The sequence below is a fragment of the Truncatella angustata genome, assembly GCF_020726525.1.
Source record: "Truncatella angustata strain MPI-SDFR-AT-0073 chromosome Unknown BKA67scaffold_9, whole genome shotgun sequence".
NCBI lineage: Eukaryota > Fungi > Ascomycota > Sordariomycetes > Amphisphaeriales > Sporocadaceae > Truncatella > Truncatella angustata.
The window spans coordinates 1,935,591-1,951,974 of NW_025763389.1; the positions used below are offsets into that span (position 1 = coordinate 1,935,591).

A 16,384-nucleotide genomic window follows, 5' to 3' on the forward strand; every position below is an offset into this window, starting at 1 on the left:
GGTAGACCTTGAGCGGAATTGCCCCCGCCATCTACCCCACGGTCCGCCCCACGCTCCTCCAAGATTTTGGATTTTGGTGGTTCTGCTGCGGTTCGGTAGCTTCCAACATGCAGCCCTGCAGCACATTACAACTCCAATGAACCACTATTAGGTATTCCTGGTAGCCCCGAAGACCATCCACATGCCTTAGGTCTCCATGTGACACCTCCGATCGCCCTACACATCTGGAAATGCTTTGATGCTCTTCACTAGGAGCATATCATAAGCAGCCCTCTCACAACGCGCGCCCCCGTCATGGCATCCTCCAAAGCAAAGCCAGCTCTGTCCAAGCAACAGCCCAAGAAACTGCCCCCCGTACCAAAAGGTAGACCTCTCTCGCCCACAATGCTCACTCTCGCGTCCCGGCCCTGACACATCACAAAGGCCAGACAGTCCAGCGCGGCGCTCTGCCCCGACGCGACCCGTCCACCCACTCCGCGCACCGCATCTACGTCAACGGCCGCTCGCCCTTCCGCTCCATCACCACGCGCGTCCGCAAGCAGCTCGACAAGTCCCTCCGTGCCGCCTCCTCGGCCTATCCGCAGTCCCTCACCAACACCGTTGCCAGCAAGAATGGCCTGCTACCGCTGGACAGACGGATACAGGCGCTGCAGAAGGGCCCGGAGGACGGCATCTCGCTAGACGATGCGCGCCAGGTCGTGGTCATCGGCGCCGGCAAGGCCATCGAGAAGGTGGTCAACGTTGCTGCCTTCTTCCAGGGACAGGGTGACGTCGAGGTTCAGTTGCGGACTGGCAGTCTAGGGGCCGTCGACGAGATCATGCCGGAAGAGGAGGAGGAGAACGGTCTAGGGATAGGCGTCGGTGAGAGAGAGAGGATGGTTAGCTGCTTGGAGGCGGTCATCAAGTTGAAATGAAGGTTCGGGGCCTGTTATCAAGGTCGGGGGATCTAGGTTTGCATCTTTTGGCGTTATAGGTTGAGCCTTCTGCTCGCATGATACCCATTCATAAATCCACCGCGTCGAAATGCATGAAATTGACTATTGCAGGATTGATCAAAATTTCATGTCAATAGGATGATTGGAACTCGAAGTGTACAAAGTCCATGCTACAACATCTCTAAGCAATAGCTGTCTGCCTGCAATTATGTATTCCAGATGATCACCTACCATGTTTCAGCAGTTGGTCTACTCGTCTCTATCGACAAACATTCCACCAACTTATAGAAGTGCATAACAAAGCGCACATTTTCACCTATAAGCCAATCGCAACAGCACTGATATGCAGTCCTCGACCGAGTATCTCTCGACGTCATGCTGTTGTTCCGTTCTTGATTACCATAGAATGACAAGTTACTGATACAACCGAGGCGGCCCACAAAACCGTCTCGAACGATACCATACGGACCAGCACAGCCTGGCGGAGCGATTTGACCTGTAGCAATGCGCAAATAGGGAGATATTTCCAAGTCCCGAGTACGGAAGTATCTCTCGGAAGCTTTTCGCAGCAAGGTAGAGCACGGCGATTAGTCGACCCTCGACCCATATCGGACGTTTTGTAATGCCGTAGTGCTTACGGCACTTCACGACGGTCACTGATAAACTCCGAGGAGGGAAAAAGCCAGACAAAAGTCCTCATTTCTCCGTATAGAGAGGTGCGATTACGTAGCACTCCGGGCCAACGACACATCATGACGGCGGAAACATCGAAATGCGAGATGGTCGAGCTGACCGGCACCGGGCTCCCTCGCGAGGAGTCCCGAAAAGCCGCCGTCTGGATGGCCAAAGCCTTCGCGCATGCCCGTGAGCGGAAGCTTCTAAAACGTGTCGTGTGGAATTTAACATACTAATTCCTCTCGCGGGTTGGAGCTGCAACGCCGGCCTTGACCATCTTCTTCGGCGCCGCGCCTTATGACTCAAACGTGGAGATGCACGAGCGGTTCTGGTCCTCACACCTGAACCGAGTCGCCATGTCCGGCAAATTGATCGGTGTCAGAGAAGACGGAGAATGGCGCGGGTTCAGGGCTTTTTTTGAGCCGGGCAAATCACGACTGCCCTACGTATCGGATTTTGTGAGATTCGTCAGAGAATTCCAGATCAATGTCTTAAGCTGACCGGCAAATTCGCAGAGACTTGATGACAATGATGACTGGGACCGCTTCCTTGAACTCTCGGGGGAGGAGCAGTACATGGCTCGCATCAAAGAATGGGGCGAGAAGACGAACCGCACGAACGAAGAACTCGGGTTGACTCCGAGTGAGTATTACACCACTTCAATCATTGCCGTCGAGTAAGTTTGTCAGACAGTAGTCACATGGATGGGAGGCTCATCGAGCTCTAGTCCAGCACATCAGAGAAAGGGCATTGGCAGCGTACTAGATGATTTTACGCGAAAGATTGTAAGTCAATCGGAAGTCTACGCACTTTTGCGCCGCCTCTGACACTGCCAGGCACGAGAAGCGGGGAGGCCACTCCACGTCCGAATTCATGAGTACATCGTGAGTGAAAGCCACAGACAACCTTGACGGGTGAACTATGCTGAAGTATTCTCTCTAGTTACCATTCTATCTCGCGCAAGGATATCGTTTGATCGCGACTCCCACGTACACTCTTGTGGGGTCAGCCCCTTTCAAGGTACACTTCTTGATGTATGATGAATATGGGCAAAAGAAGGATGCTTAATTTAGGGTCTTTGAATCGAGGTACGATAATATGAGACAGGCTCCAATATGAAACTCGGTCTTGAGCCATGGTGACTATGGTGCATCGTCTCTGCGCGCTTCATTTGCTAATATCTTTCTTCATATACAGCAGAGTCGAGTACCACTTCTTCCCTGTAGAGTCTGTATTTTCAACTCCATCCTTCACCGTCTCATAGATAACATAGCCTCGGCGTGCGTACCAGTCAAGAACGGGTACCTATAGAAGTGAGCCCACATAAACGACGAAGTTTTTTCCTGTAAAGGGCCTCCCCTCACCTTCGGTCTTTCACGACCAAGAGCGATCATACGAGGGCTGTTGGGGTCCGTGTCCTCATTGGAAAGTGTATCGAGAGTGAATACCTTCGCGCCGTACTGCTCTGCCGCGATTCTGGAAACCAAATGTGAGATCCCGATAGTTAATTAGCTGCAAATCGGCGTACCTTTCGAGAGTCGACACCGTTAAACCTCCAATTCCGGTACCTTGGAGCGCGGTTGAGACATAGAATGCAGCGATCGTGTAGATGCCGTTGGCGGGGGATATCATTAACCTGTTGTTCTCGTGATTCTCAACACATCCGTCAAGGCAGATGTGCCCGACTGGGTGGAATTTCGATGAGTCAGGGGTACGCTCATTGCCAAGTACAGACCGACAAGTGTCCTGAAGCTGCTCTACTTCATCGGGGTACCTTTCCAGGTGGCCCCCGATCAAAGCGTCTCTGTTCGGATACGAGGCTGCCAGGACCTAGATGCCGTCAACGCTCTTGTGATATATGAAAACAGGGTGCGAGCCGTGTCACTTACTATCCAGTAAAAAATGAGTTTGCCGGCTCGCTGGAATTTCTGCCAGTCCGCAATCTTCTCAACTTTCCACCCGCATGCTATCCGCTGCTGTCTCATACGCTCTACATGGGCTGTCGAATCAGGATCCCATGGTATGAGCAGGATTGAACGTTGCGAAACTGCGGTATTGCCATGTTGTAAAGACATAGTACTGGTGTAAGTACACTTAATTCAAGATCTCAGCAAGTAAGCAATGAAAGAAAGAGGACGACATAAGGCTTTGGGCAGGATTTTGGTACTGTGAGCGAAGTAACATCCACGGGTACTATAACCACGTTGAGTGACTCATGCGAATTGATAGGCGATCATGACAAATCACGTGATGGCAACCATTTCGGATTCAAAGGCAGGTCAAGACTGCAAACTATCGGGGTTTTGAGTATACGAAACAGTTGTCGTAACCACGGTCAGCTGCAGATGGGCCATGTACACAGTTTTTACGCCTATCCGAGGTCTCTATCTCCAGGAGTCGCACCACCGAGCTCCTATGTCGGCCACAACCCTGTCGATGACGATATTTTGCTATGTACCCAGTCCATGAAGCTTACGGCGCGTTTGTGCCATGTACAAGCTACTCACTCATCGGCTGGCAGCCGAAGCTGGCCAATTTCAGCAACCGAAAAGTTTGCGGCAGCACCAACAATGTTCTTCCAAACATGAAAATCCTGCTCATCCCGCGGAGCGTAGATCAAGGTGTACCCCCAAGTCAGCATACCCCCGCTCAAACGATGGCGCTGTCCCCAGCCCTTCTCGATCGCCTCCGCCGAGTCTACCAAGCTGAGCACGAGATGCGTGCTGCCGTCCGGCGGGTGGATATGCACAAACTCTCCCCTCGTAGCCTCCAGGAATGACGGGAACGGTGAGCCCTCCCTGAGCTGCACTGCGGGGACCGGTCCCTCGAGTTTCGAGTTCTCCCTCTGCAAAATGGCAGCATTATCCATGACCAGGTTGTCGAGGTAGGCATTCATGGCTCGCCTCATCGCATCCGAGCACCTCTCGGTCAGCTGTCGCTGCGGTGCCACGAACCCGCACACCTCGGGCCGCGTCCCGGATCGCAGCTCCAGAGGTCGGGCGAAGAACGACTTGGTCGAGTTGGGCCCGTTGGTCTTGGCCGTCTCGGCCAGGTCGTACGGAACGGGGACGGTGGTGTCCTTGCGTGCCTTGCACGACATGCGCAGCTGCTTGTACCAGCCCCACCAGTTGTCTGGTAGACCGTGAGGGCCCATGGATACGTAGTACCGATAGTCGTTGTAAGCGACTATGATTGCGGCCATACCAGTTGCCAGTATGGCGGTCGTGAGGGGTTGGCTACTGGCAAAATACTGACCCGAGGCCAAATACTGGCTGATAGTTTCCATCGTGAGCATCGCGTAACTACTAATTATTTGGTCTTGGTCCGTCGTTGCTATGCTGTATTTATCCCGGAAGATGTTTATGGTCAATGTTGTTGACTAGGTGCTACGACTTCTTGGAAGTTATGACTAGCAACTTATATACTAATTTCATCATACTCGCCACTCTATGATAGGCAGCAGTAATATTCATGACGACTGTGGTGGTCGAGGTGAGTTTCCGGATGCATAATATCTTACTCTCGGATACAGGAGTTAGGAATTACAAAATACGGTAAGTTACCTACGAAGTAGTCGTCTATGTTCAAGCTTCAATGTAGCCCGAGCAAGGCCGACCCTCAATTCATCAGCTCGGAGCTAAGCTCGGAGCTATGTTTCGGAGAAGGAGATCACCTTCGTTCAGCTTCGGAAATAAGGTTGTCCAGTCGCAATAGTGAGAATATGTATGACCCATCAATTATAGGACTGATACAGAGTCAACCGTAATATCCCTTCTCGTATTAGATCACTAAACAGCAAGATTCTGAGCATTCCAGGGGAGGATCTGGCAAAGTCAAAAAAGACAATCTGACAATACTACGGAGCACACAGTAGGCTTCCCAAAAATGGCGAGACCTGGAATCTAACCAACGACATGCAAGCATTACCAATGCCAATGACGATACCTACGTCCACGGTCGGTATGACAGCAACATAGCCAATCTCCGCACCAACGAATCAGACCCAGTTTTGACTTCTTGCGACATTTGGTATGTACTCTCGGAGACCGTCATCACCCTTATAAGCTCCTTCTTTTGTTTATTTGAGGAGTGATATGAATGTCCCTTCGTCAATGCCACCATGAGCTTATATGGGCTGGCATGCCATACTCTGTCCAACTGGCGCAATATACAGTCTTGAAAAAACCGCAAGATCCTAACCGTACTATAGTCAAAATCGTGGATAATATCTCAAGAGGTATGCACGGTTCACATCTTACAAGTCATATATGGATCCATTAGTCAATTTTGAAGAAGTCATGATAAGTAAAGGTCTCTTAGTCTTCACCAAGGTGTAAATTTTGTACTTCGAGAAGGTCATAGGGCGTGTGCACAATGGAAATGCGCGGAGGAATTTTAGGAAACCTGCCTTGATTGAACATAATCTAATTTTATCAAGGTTAGCGTCTGAATGGCTGGGATGGTATCCCAAGTCGGACGATGAGAAGGATATCCTGGTCCAACATATGTTCATTGGTTCTTGGAGAGAAGATCAACATGGTTGATCGAGACACTGTTGTCATTCATCATCTAATTAACAGCCTCCTGGGGCTTTATCCTCAAGAATCATACTCCAGATACTTTTTTACCACTGCTTTCGCATCCCACAAATCTTCAGCACGACCGAAAACACTTGTAATGGCGTATTGTACCTTTGTGTTGATAAATATGTAAGCATAGAGCACACATGTCATCAGCCAGGACATTGGCATCTTCGGGTCTTTCCACTCCATCGCCTTGTCTCGAATTCTGTGTACGCGTTCACGTCGTATGTCGTAGATTCCTGAGATGGTCCGCGACACTGAGTCTGCTATATCGTGCTTTGCGAGGTGCCCGGCCAGAAGAAGCCCCAATGTCTGCGCATCTTCAAATGCCTGGCTTCCTCCCTGTCCGCTTCTGGGAGACATGGCGTGCGCTGCGTCTCCTACGAGTACACAACCATCTCGACCCCAGAGTGGGATCTTGGGCATAACAAATATGGGGTAAACATGGTCCACTGAGGCATTCTCAAGACATTTGCTGATGATGGGATCCGACCAGCTAGCGTGGCGATCGCGTAGTTGCTGCATGGCTGCATTGCGATCGAACTGAGTACCCTTTTCGGGTAGGTCTGTCTCATAGATAGACCAGTAGAGTAACTTGTTACGATCGGTTTGTGTCAAGCCGCAATAGCCAAAGGCACCAGTCGAGCCCATGAAGAATTGCAGACATGGATCGTCAATGAGATGCTGGGGTATTGGTATGTCAAGGACACCACCAACTGCAGAGATGCCTCTGCGCCATTGTTAGCAAGCGAGCATTCTAGTCAGGTCAAACAGACTTACAAATACTCGGGGTGGCAGTCTCGATTATCACCAAATAGACCTCTCCTGACGATACTACGGATTCCATCTGCTCCGACGACCAAATCTGCGCTCTCCTCGGTGCCATCTTCGAACTGTACGATTGGCTTGAGGCCTTGGCGTGTTATGACATTTGACACAGTCCTGTAGTCAAGCACATCATTCGGTAGGACCTCCAGGAGACAGTCGATGAGGACAGGGCGAGAAATCGGCAATACGTCGAGATACTCTCGCCCTAGGAGAAAATTGCCAGCGGTCTTCCACTTGAAATGCGAACATGGATATCCAGCACTGTGGACTCGATTCTTGAGCACGGGGTCGAAATCCCCCAGAATTCGAAGTCCGTTACCCTGCAAGCTTATCCCAGCACCGAGTCGAGCTCTTCTCTCGTCGCTAGATTCAGCCCTCTGCTGACTCTTCTCGTACACTTTCACTACTAACTGATCATTATCACGAGGTTTAACGTACTTTCGCAGAGCAATCGCTGTACTAAGCCCGCTAAGACCGGCACCGATAATAATTACCTTCATGGTATTAAATGATGGTTTTTGAGGATAAATGATCAATAACCGATTTATGTGTCAAGTCGAGATTTATATCATGCGAATCATACGATGTCGAGTCGGAAGAATTACTTGCCGTCTTACACTGATGCGTTGTAATGGCACAGGTGGGGGTCGTGAGTTAGGTTTCAATGGCTTTCATTTTAACACAAACCAATCATTCAACACCACCCATACGTGGTGGTCAGGCAATTCCTTACACTGCATCCACGCTATTTATAATCCATGCTCGTATACTAGCAGTATGATCAGCGCGACAATCGGTGCTCATACCCTCGTCTTGTCTGGTCTTGCCAGCTCGTGTTTCTACTCGATGGCCCATTAGCACCGTCGTCCAACCAGTGCGTTGCCCAGCACTTGAATATACTTCAAGCTGTAAGTGCTCATGTGTGGATTCAACACTTGCTCCGTAGCAATGTAATCAGTCAGAGACTTTTACAAACCTCCAAAGGGTTGTCCCATGCTGCCGCCTAACAAGACTTTTCCCGTCCTCTGCGACAACAATCGCCATTAGTGATTGGAGCCAGTGCGGCGACAGCAGCTGATATCCTCCATTAGGATGGTCTCTTGTCGTTATGCACTCCCACCCACCCAATTTAGTGGCCTGGGCACATACGTTTTGCTTGCCGTCATGGCCCATGTATTTGCCAGATTTGACATCTTGCAAAGCAAGGTAACCATTGCTTTCAACACAGAGCCATCGGTTGTTTTGGTTCCACTCGTCAGAATCATCCTCGATGTCTTCTAGGCAAAGTCCATCGCCCGTCGACGTGATGGCTCTGCTGGATATCTTCTCCAAGATCACATAGGTTTTACCAGGAAAGAGCCCGCTGAAGGCGAAATCGTCACGGGAATTGCTGCCAGACGCGGTGGGGCTAGTCGTTGGAGGGGCACGTACGTCACTCTCAGTTGTTGGGATTTTTGGTGATTTATTCTGAGCTTGGCTTGCATGCGAAGTCATCTTGTTGGTATCTTCGAGCGGCGTGAGAATTACCATGCCATAGAAAATGGAAAATAATAAGTACAACAGTGCTGGAACAATGCACAGGGCCGCTGCTTTGTACATTGTATTGTTGTTAAAAAATCACACTGCCCCACAGTCACGAATGCAAAGGCTGGCGTGGCCAACTAGTCCAAGTTACACAATTTTAGAATGGCAAAAGAACGCTACTCATACATCATGACCACGTGATGTATTTACATCCAATAAGAGGTGGGCAGTCCGTCACGGTTCATAAATATGATTGTGAGTACATATTGCAAACGTAGGAGCATATGATATATTCCTGCCAAGGACTGATGACAGTGTTTAGGATCAGATCATCTCCTGTGAGGCCATACCCCATCCGGTTGCTCATTGGTCCTATAATAAGTCCCAATCAATGCCTGAAGCATTATAGCCACTTCCGGAAGGTTTACAAAGAGTTCAGTGGCAACAAACGCCCGTGAAATACAAAATGACAGTTCACGGTACCAGACAATGAGATCAATCCCTGATGTTGATGTGACAAACCAACTGACAATAGGAATCTGCTTTGAGGTAATGCCGTCTCCCCAAATGTCAATACGAGAAGTCCGTTGTTGCAATGTCAAAGCTTTATCGTCAACTAGGTGTCAAATCGACTATTGTACGCGTCGGCGATGATACTGGCCTGGCACCACTCGAAGAGTGGTCTCCATGGCCTCAAGATACCAGAAAGTGAAAGCTGGACGATGATGGTGACCCTTTGCCGATTGGCAAAGCACGACAAGATCGTCGAAACAAGAACATTTCTTCAATGCGGTTCTTACTGGTTAGTATTATCAAAGATAGGGTATTTCTTGTATAGTGTGTAACGTTTATTGGCTTCCGCTTTTGTGTGCAAATTTTACTATCAGGGCCGCCCATCTTGGAGCTTGGCGCTCACATAATGCCAGTCCACGCAGAAATGTGGGGCAGCTCAGCTGTTGTACCTTCTATCAGCTTACAGTTTGGGATAAGTATGACGAATATGGAGATTCATACGATGGGCGAAGATCGACACAAAAATCTAGATGAAGACAAGTTTATACGTCAAGGGTTTTGAGCTGTAGGTTTTCCTATGGACAATATTTTAATAAAATTGGAATGGTTCTTGAATAAACCCTCAACTATTCCCCTCACAGAACAGGCGATCGAAGGAGTTACAAAGTAGCGATTTGTCGCAAAGAATAAGGACCTGTCCTACCCACCACAACATGTGCAGGTCGTAGTGGAGGCTGTAGATGACACAAAGGTAGTGATTGAACTGAAGGACCATATCGTACAAACCTTCACGTTTCGTACTACCTCAACCGTGCTTGATAACATGACACCATGTGCTCCAGACAATCTGTAGGTAATACGTTGGTCCTCAGACGGCGCTAAAATGACATTAATTTCCATCTTCTTTCTGGAGCACGAAGATTAAATCGAAGGCATTCGGAAAATGTAAGCAGGTTTGAGATCAATCCCTCGGCTGCAGCTCGAATAAGTGCACGCACTGTCAGTGAGTATATTTGACTGACGAAATCAGCCACTTCGTGTTCGAAAATGGCGTAAAGCGGCTGAATAATTAAAGATTAGCTACGGGCAATACTTGTGCATTTCATGCAGTAAACTCGTGGTCCATGGGACCTTTTATTCATTTACTCGAGTCTGGCTTCCCCGTTGCTACAAGGTCCGCACCCCGTTCCAATAATTCGAGGCAAAGAAGAGAGCCGCTGCTGTGTGATCAGGTCAGTGATGAGGTCAAAAGAAACTCGGTTTTAAGCAGCGCCTAAGCTCAGTTGACCTAGGTTAGGTTAGTGGGTTTCGTGATGATCATTGAGCCGCAAACGGCGATCGCAAAGCTGATGAAACTAGCGACAATCAGCGCTCAATGCCTCTTTGGCTATCAAGTGCCATGGCACAAATAGTGAATCATGTATCAATTGGTTCCATCGAAATCTTATCTAAATTGAGTTCATGATATCTCCTTGCATGTAGCTGGACCCTCTTTTTGGATGCTTGTCCGTAAAACACTATGGCGTCCTGGCACCGGCCTGCTTTAGAAAGAACACAACTTGTGCAAACAACTTTCAAATGACTGTTTCGGGGAACCGTATAGGTCCTGGGTGCAATTTCCCCTATGTTTGAGCATGTTTTACACGACTTGATGAGCTGGAAGGGAGACAGGGTATCAAACTCTTGCTGTATCATCGTCGGCCGAGCTGGTCGTCTTGGCGGGTTCATCCGACCCAGTGGGTTATTAGACCGGACGACTGAGACAAGACCATGAACGTGGCCACGAATGACCCAGCGAGTTTCAAACAAAAGAAGGGAAGACCCTTGACTGAGGCTAGGAGGCTACAATACAATGGAAAGGAAAAGAGAGCAATTTGTTGTTTGTGGCTGATGCAATCGCCAAACATCTAAATCAGTGATACAAAACCAAACGAGGCCAGTGTAATCAGAAGTAGCACTTGGTGAAACCATGTCCCAAGAGTCGCGTGGGCGCGGCTCATCAAGATGCGTAATTACTTTTCCGGAACGAGAACGCATACTGATTTATGCCCGTTCCCTTTTCACGTGGCACACTGAAGCGCATTTGATGCTGTGACTTCCCGTGAGGCTAAACTAGAAGCAAAAGAAAGAAACAGCTGATGAGCGCAGGCATTGTCGATGGCGCGACGAGTGCTTGTCAATGTAGCAGGACGATTACGTGCACCTTGAGCGCTGTGGCCAACTAAGAACCAGACTTTCCGGAATCGGCGCTGCACCCAATTTGTGGTCAGTCTTCATTGGCAACCCAATTGGCACCGGCGCACTTGGCTTGCCAGCGAAGTGGACAATAGTAGCCGTGACTGTGATGAAGGCCCGGAATAGTGGATCTCTGGTTTCGTTCTGGAGACGGCCAACGTTGTCAACGTGACAGGCAATGTGGGCTTGGCCGGTGCGCCTGCGTGGCACCACGTTGCCGCGGTGCCACGAAAAAGAATGTTTGTTGGGCTTCCAAATAAGTAGGTTAGATTTTCTTTTTCCCCTCATCTCATCTGGGGAGTTGTCGTGCCTAGTAAAGCGCTAGATCCGCACAAAAGGCGCGAGTGAGATTTATTTGCACAAGATCGAAAGCCAATGGGTAGGGTTTCAACGGACTGAAAGTCGGCCTTCAATCAATCGATAAACTAATGGATAGGCGTACCTGTTGACACTTTTAATGGAAGGCTTTAAATTGACGTTATTAAATTATCAATCGACTATCCCTTCTTTGATGTTTCTCCGCAAAATCTACGGATCCGTAGTCTCTAAGGGAAGTTCCGATTTGGTCAGTTGCCGATGTGCTCGGGCCCACTCTTGTTTGTTAGCAAGGCCAGGTTACAAAATGCCTGCGCGTCTCTGGGGCAATCAGAGTGCTTTCGCTCCCAATACAGGTAGAATTCCGATGAGGATTGGAACGGATTCATGGGAGCGGAGAGCAGTAATTTGACTGACACCTGATAGTCTGCCCGTCCTGGCCTAGCTTCAGGAACGAGAGACATGCTCACCCAGACGCTCCAGGTGGGAGGCGACGCAGGAACAGCCGTTGAATCATACCCACACACCAAATCTGACGCAACCTTAAATGGATCCTTGCCAAGCGTGGTCACAGAGATGGAAAACCAATCACGAAATGCACAAAGCCCAGACCCTTGCCCTTAGCCTGGTATGAGATTGTGCAATCTCATCTGGCCTGGCCAGCATTTTTTGTGAACGGCCTCGATTCCTTCGACCCCTCCAGCCCTCTGCACAATAGAACAGGACGACAGGCTCGAGAGGGGACGCCAAGATGGACTTGAACAGAATTGCATTGGTTCCGGGGGGAAAAACAACGCACGATGCTACTATGTAAATTGGTGACGACGACTGAGAATTCTCCCTTGAACGAGTTTTCGTTAGGATGACTTGTCAGCGGATGAGAAGCCCATTGACACATGACCTTGCTCAGAGCTAGTACTCATTGTTTGTGATTGCCTTGGTCAAGATCTTCGCTTCATCACAGCAACGAAAGGATGGCAGGGAAGTAGTTCTCTACAGTACGTCTTTGAAGGTTGCACAAGCATTCCACATGCTGTACATAGTACGAGTACACAGGTGTCCATGAGAGCGATACCCAACCTGGTTAGACTCCGTGCATCAGCTGAACTTGCGTATACTATGTACACATGGTACATAGAAGAACGGCCATGATGACTCGTGCCTTGTAATTTCCGGTGCCTGCTCCCATGAGACAGGCAAAAAAGCACCTCATCCTCTCAACGCCTGCACGAGTTTCGACTTCGCAACGCCAGTAACATGCGCCATGGAGTTGATATCTCTCAAGAGGGGGTAAAGATGAAACTAAAGCCAGTGTGCGCTTTGTGAGCGGACTGAGCGAGCGCTTTGTCTGTGACCTTGAGTTTGCTTGAGATATGAACGTGTTGTGTCGTGTCGCTCTTTTGGTTTGGCGCCTTGAAGCAGAAAGGGAATTAGTGCTGATCCAATTGAACTCCCCCCTCCGTATGGTACCTTTCGCAGACCTTACCCAGAAATCAACAGTGCGCAGGGGTCCTTGCCTTAACCCCAGTCGCCAACCCCAAGCCTAGCCCTGCGACATTGACGATCGGTTGCCTTTGACCAATTACTAGTCGAGCCATTCATTCATTAATCTCGTTATGCCGCCGTCCATTGTTACCACCCACCTTCCACCCCCAGAAAGATCGTGGCTTTTCTTCGTCGTCTCTGCCGTCTGTCGCATCCTTCTGCCTTCCCTAAATACACCCACCTCCTCTTCACAGTACATTCACTCTCAACTACGACAAACCACAGGACTTCGTTGGCAAAGTCACGCATCAGCATTCTGGAAACGCATCAATATCGTTACCAACCTTGAGTACCGAGTACTTAAAACAACACTCACTGATTCATAACGCAATCATCCCGCGCGCGCATAAAGTCACGACGCACATATCACACTAGAACTAGCCCTTCGGCATATCTGCATTCAAATTTGAACTTAGCAGAGCATCATCGCATCGAAGTTGGAGAAGGAGAAATCTAGCTTGTTGAAAATTAAAGTTTGCGATCCAATATTTCTATATCAGACGAAACTATCCACCGTGGATCCATCAAGGAATCAGGCCGTATCATCAAAATGCAGATCTCCTCGATAGTCTCTCTTGCGCTTCTGCCCTTGTTGGCAGTTGCTGATGGCTCTGTCAGTACCGCAACTTCTACCACGACACTGTACAAGACCATCACCATCCAGAGGGCCGTTAGCACCTCCACTGCTTGGAACTCGACGTTGAGCTCCTACCCTACTGGCACTGGATCCTCTTCGTCCTTCATCGCAGCCACCACCACGAAGGCTACCAGTGGCAGCACCAGCGGCACTTCATCGACCGCGAGCGCAGCTTCCAGCAGCTCGACCGTTGGTAGCGCCGCCGTCTCTCTAGAGGCTGCCAAGGTTGCAGCTGCTGGTGTCTTTGGTATTGTTATTGCTGCTCTGATGTAAGCCGCGCCACCGGGCGTGGCTTATGGGCACGGCGGATGGAGCAAATAATATGGTTCTTCGTACTTTTAAGGTTGCGGCCGACGCCGCACCTTATTCTTATTCTCACAACGTCGATTCGAATCCTTCGATGCGATCATCAATTCCCTTCTTTCTTTTGTCAAAAACCAGCTTTTTCGTTTCCAGCGCAAACAAACGACACCTTACGCAACGAAACGAATCACTGAAGATATCTAATCGGCGGCGATACCCCTTAAAAATTCAAGTCTCCTCTTTCTCTTCTTGAGATACCCCTTGTGACTACTTTTTTTTGTCAATCACAGATGCTTGCGTTTGCTTGCATGAAGGGAAAGGGAGACTGTCTTCGAGCAAACAACAACAAAAGCTTTTGCTTCTTTTCTTTCGAGACCGAACAGAGTGTTTGACGTCGTTCCTGACATTTCACATAATGTTTCAATAACTAGCAATTGTATGCATCCACCTCGACGCTATGATTCGCTAGTTTCGACAATACCACCACATTATAACTCGTTCTTCTATCAACATTGCCCTGTTTCAGGCCACCTTGTCACATTCCCAGTCCCTCAATTCCAACCCGACTGTTCGCGCGAGTATCATCTATCCCATTGAACCAAAGGGCCGGTCGCCAAAAAGTTACAGGTTTCGATCTTGCTATCGTGATCGACGGTAGCATCAGGAAACGAGTTGTATTGTCGGCACTAAGCACACATTGCTGGTTGGCACTTTCGTTTACTTCTACACAAAAAACAACTTTTTATGCCCCTCCCTTTCCCCCTCGCCCCGTTTTTTCTTTCGAGGCGTCGCAGCACGGAGAATGCGACTAGATAGGAGATCACGAAGGCATTTTTAACATTTTTTATATTTATCCACTCCCCTTTTTTCAACGCCTTCGTGTAGTTGAGATACCCCACCCATCCGCTTTTGTTGTTGTTATTTGCTTGCTGGCGAGGACAGTTGTCTGCTGTTTGCCACGAATCATCCTGTAATCACCTCATGTGAACAATCGGCTATCTGTTGGTTTTTGACTTTTCATACCCTGCATCTTGCTTTTTTCTTGAATTTTGTGTCTTATGTCAGAACGATTATGAGGAGCATGGAGGATTGGTGAATTAAAATTAGCATGGTGTTTAGTGTTGGGCTTGGAGATGAGACGTAGCTGGCGATAGCTGAGGAGATGAATGGAATGAAGTTACATAAATGAACAAGGTGCATACAAACTGATATGTTATTTCTAGACTAGGTGACACGTCTCTCTATATAACACAGCCGAACTTGTGCTCATAGAAGACGAATAGTCCGGGACACGAAACTTGGAATCGATACTGACTGCTTTAGCTGATCTAGGGCAAAGTAGTCTTTATGTATACATCACTCCATCTCAAAGCTTTTCTGATCGGAGATATAGAAGAAGAGTTTATCTCTTTACCAGTCTTAATTTCGAGCCGATATTCTAGATCTTTGAGCTCGCGGATCTTCTGCTTGCCTCTTTTCGGTTGCCAACAAAGCGTTGCTGATTACTCTACTTGGACAGCGTAGGGATCCCCCGCTCCGATCCAGCCGTGTTGTTGAGCGTCTAAGCGGCATCCGCCACGGAGGCTAACTAAGATCAGACCAGAATTGATGGAAACTACTCACTAAGAGTACCTTATTATGGCAAACACCCAAATAACGCATATCTGGATTACTTTTAAGCTGCAAGCAGAAGAACTGGAGGGTAGGTCGTGTAGTACTAGGCTGGGATTGTATGTTGTGGAATTTATCTGATGCATAAGTTCTTGACTACATACGTTTCCTCCACATTGAGCAATCAGTTGAGACTAACCTTTTCAATAACCTCAAGCCCTAAAGCGTCATTAAACCCAGGAATATCTCATCAGACTTGTATGTGGACCGATTTCGTTCCAGCAAAACTTGTACAGACACAGGGACGTACACTTCGTAGAGCGAAAGCAAGCCTCTCAAGCTTGGAATTTGTTTAGTTTCGTACATTGTTTTTGAAGTTGACTTCTAGCATATGGTCTGTAATGTAGCGAGAACGCCGTGGGTGGATCCAATTGGCAAGCGACGAGGCTATATGATTCTCATGTATCGCATGTAGTATCATGCCACTCCATCTTATACCATATTTGTCACGAAACTTCTTTTTTTTTGCACCACACAAGTCTGCCGCAGCTCTTTTCTTTGTTTCAGACTGGTGAAGCTTGTACAGATGATAGTTAATGCTCAGATGACAATGTCTGATCCTTTATGGCAGGATACGAGAGCTCGACGTATTGTGCAACCCATATTGCTGGATGTCCCTG

At 48.6% G+C, this 16,384-nt stretch overlaps 7 protein-coding genes across 7 annotated transcripts; 3 read left to right on the forward strand and 4 right to left on the reverse strand.

The window, feature by feature from the left end:
• The first annotated feature begins 25 nt into the window (after positions 1–25).
• On the forward strand, positions 26–1,146 carry BKA67DRAFT_581687 (Rpp20 subunit of nuclear RNase MRP and P-domain-containing protein). Its single transcript, XM_046103935.1, has 2 exons — positions 26–364; positions 424–1,146. Exons 1-2 carry the CDS (start codon positions 295–297, stop codon positions 912–914), a joined length of 561 nt encoding a protein of 186 aa, XP_045953623.1. The 5' UTR covers positions 26–294; the 3' UTR covers positions 915–1,146.
• A 587-nt stretch (positions 1,147–1,733) lies between these two features.
• Positions 1,734–2,769, forward strand: BKA67DRAFT_426490 (uncharacterized protein). The gene is made up of 5 exons (XM_046096841.1): positions 1,734–2,068; positions 2,126–2,286; positions 2,338–2,395; positions 2,447–2,494; positions 2,553–2,769. The coding sequence occupies exons 1-5, from the start codon at positions 1,925–1,927 to the stop codon at positions 2,676–2,678; spliced, it is 537 nt and encodes a 178-aa protein (XP_045953624.1). The 5' UTR covers positions 1,734–1,924; the 3' UTR covers positions 2,679–2,769.
• On the reverse strand, positions 2,448–3,792 carry BKA67DRAFT_426512 (uncharacterized protein). Its single transcript, XM_046096843.1, has 4 exons — positions 3,500–3,792; positions 3,139–3,440; positions 2,975–3,086; positions 2,448–2,915 (listed from the first exon to the last, which is right to left on the reverse strand). Exons 1-4 carry the CDS (start codon positions 3,683–3,685, stop codon positions 2,778–2,780), a joined length of 738 nt encoding a protein of 245 aa, XP_045953625.1. The 5' UTR covers positions 3,686–3,792; the 3' UTR covers positions 2,448–2,777.
• A 158-nt stretch (positions 3,793–3,950) lies between these two features.
• BKA67DRAFT_581695 (uncharacterized protein) lies at positions 3,951–5,171 on the reverse strand (the record flags this gene model as incomplete). Its single annotated transcript, XM_046103936.1, has 1 exon — positions 3,951–5,171. A coding segment is annotated over exon 1 (788 nt), but the record flags the coding sequence as incomplete, so codon positions are not given.
• Positions 5,172–6,003: 832 nt separating this feature from the next.
• BKA67DRAFT_581696 (uncharacterized protein) lies at positions 6,004–7,635 on the reverse strand. Its single transcript, XM_046103937.1, has 2 exons — positions 6,974–7,635; positions 6,004–6,923 (listed from the first exon to the last, which is right to left on the reverse strand). The coding sequence occupies exons 1-2, from the start codon at positions 7,519–7,521 to the stop codon at positions 6,209–6,211; spliced, it is 1,263 nt and encodes a 420-aa protein (XP_045953627.1). The 5' UTR covers positions 7,522–7,635; the 3' UTR covers positions 6,004–6,208.
• A 340-nt stretch (positions 7,636–7,975) lies between these two features.
• BKA67DRAFT_663460 (uncharacterized protein) lies at positions 7,976–8,515 on the reverse strand (the record flags this gene model as incomplete). Its single annotated transcript, XM_046108185.1, has 1 exon — positions 7,976–8,515. The coding sequence occupies one exon, from the start codon at positions 8,513–8,515 to the stop codon at positions 7,976–7,978; it is 540 nt and encodes a 179-aa protein (XP_045953628.1).
• A 5,188-nt stretch (positions 8,516–13,703) lies between these two features.
• BKA67DRAFT_540569 (uncharacterized protein) lies at positions 13,704–14,063 on the forward strand (the record flags this gene model as incomplete). The annotated part of the gene is made up of 1 exon (XM_046100793.1): positions 13,704–14,063. One exon carries the CDS (start codon positions 13,704–13,706, stop codon positions 14,061–14,063), a length of 360 nt encoding a protein of 119 aa, XP_045953629.1.
• Positions 14,064–16,384: the final 2,321 nt, after the last annotated feature.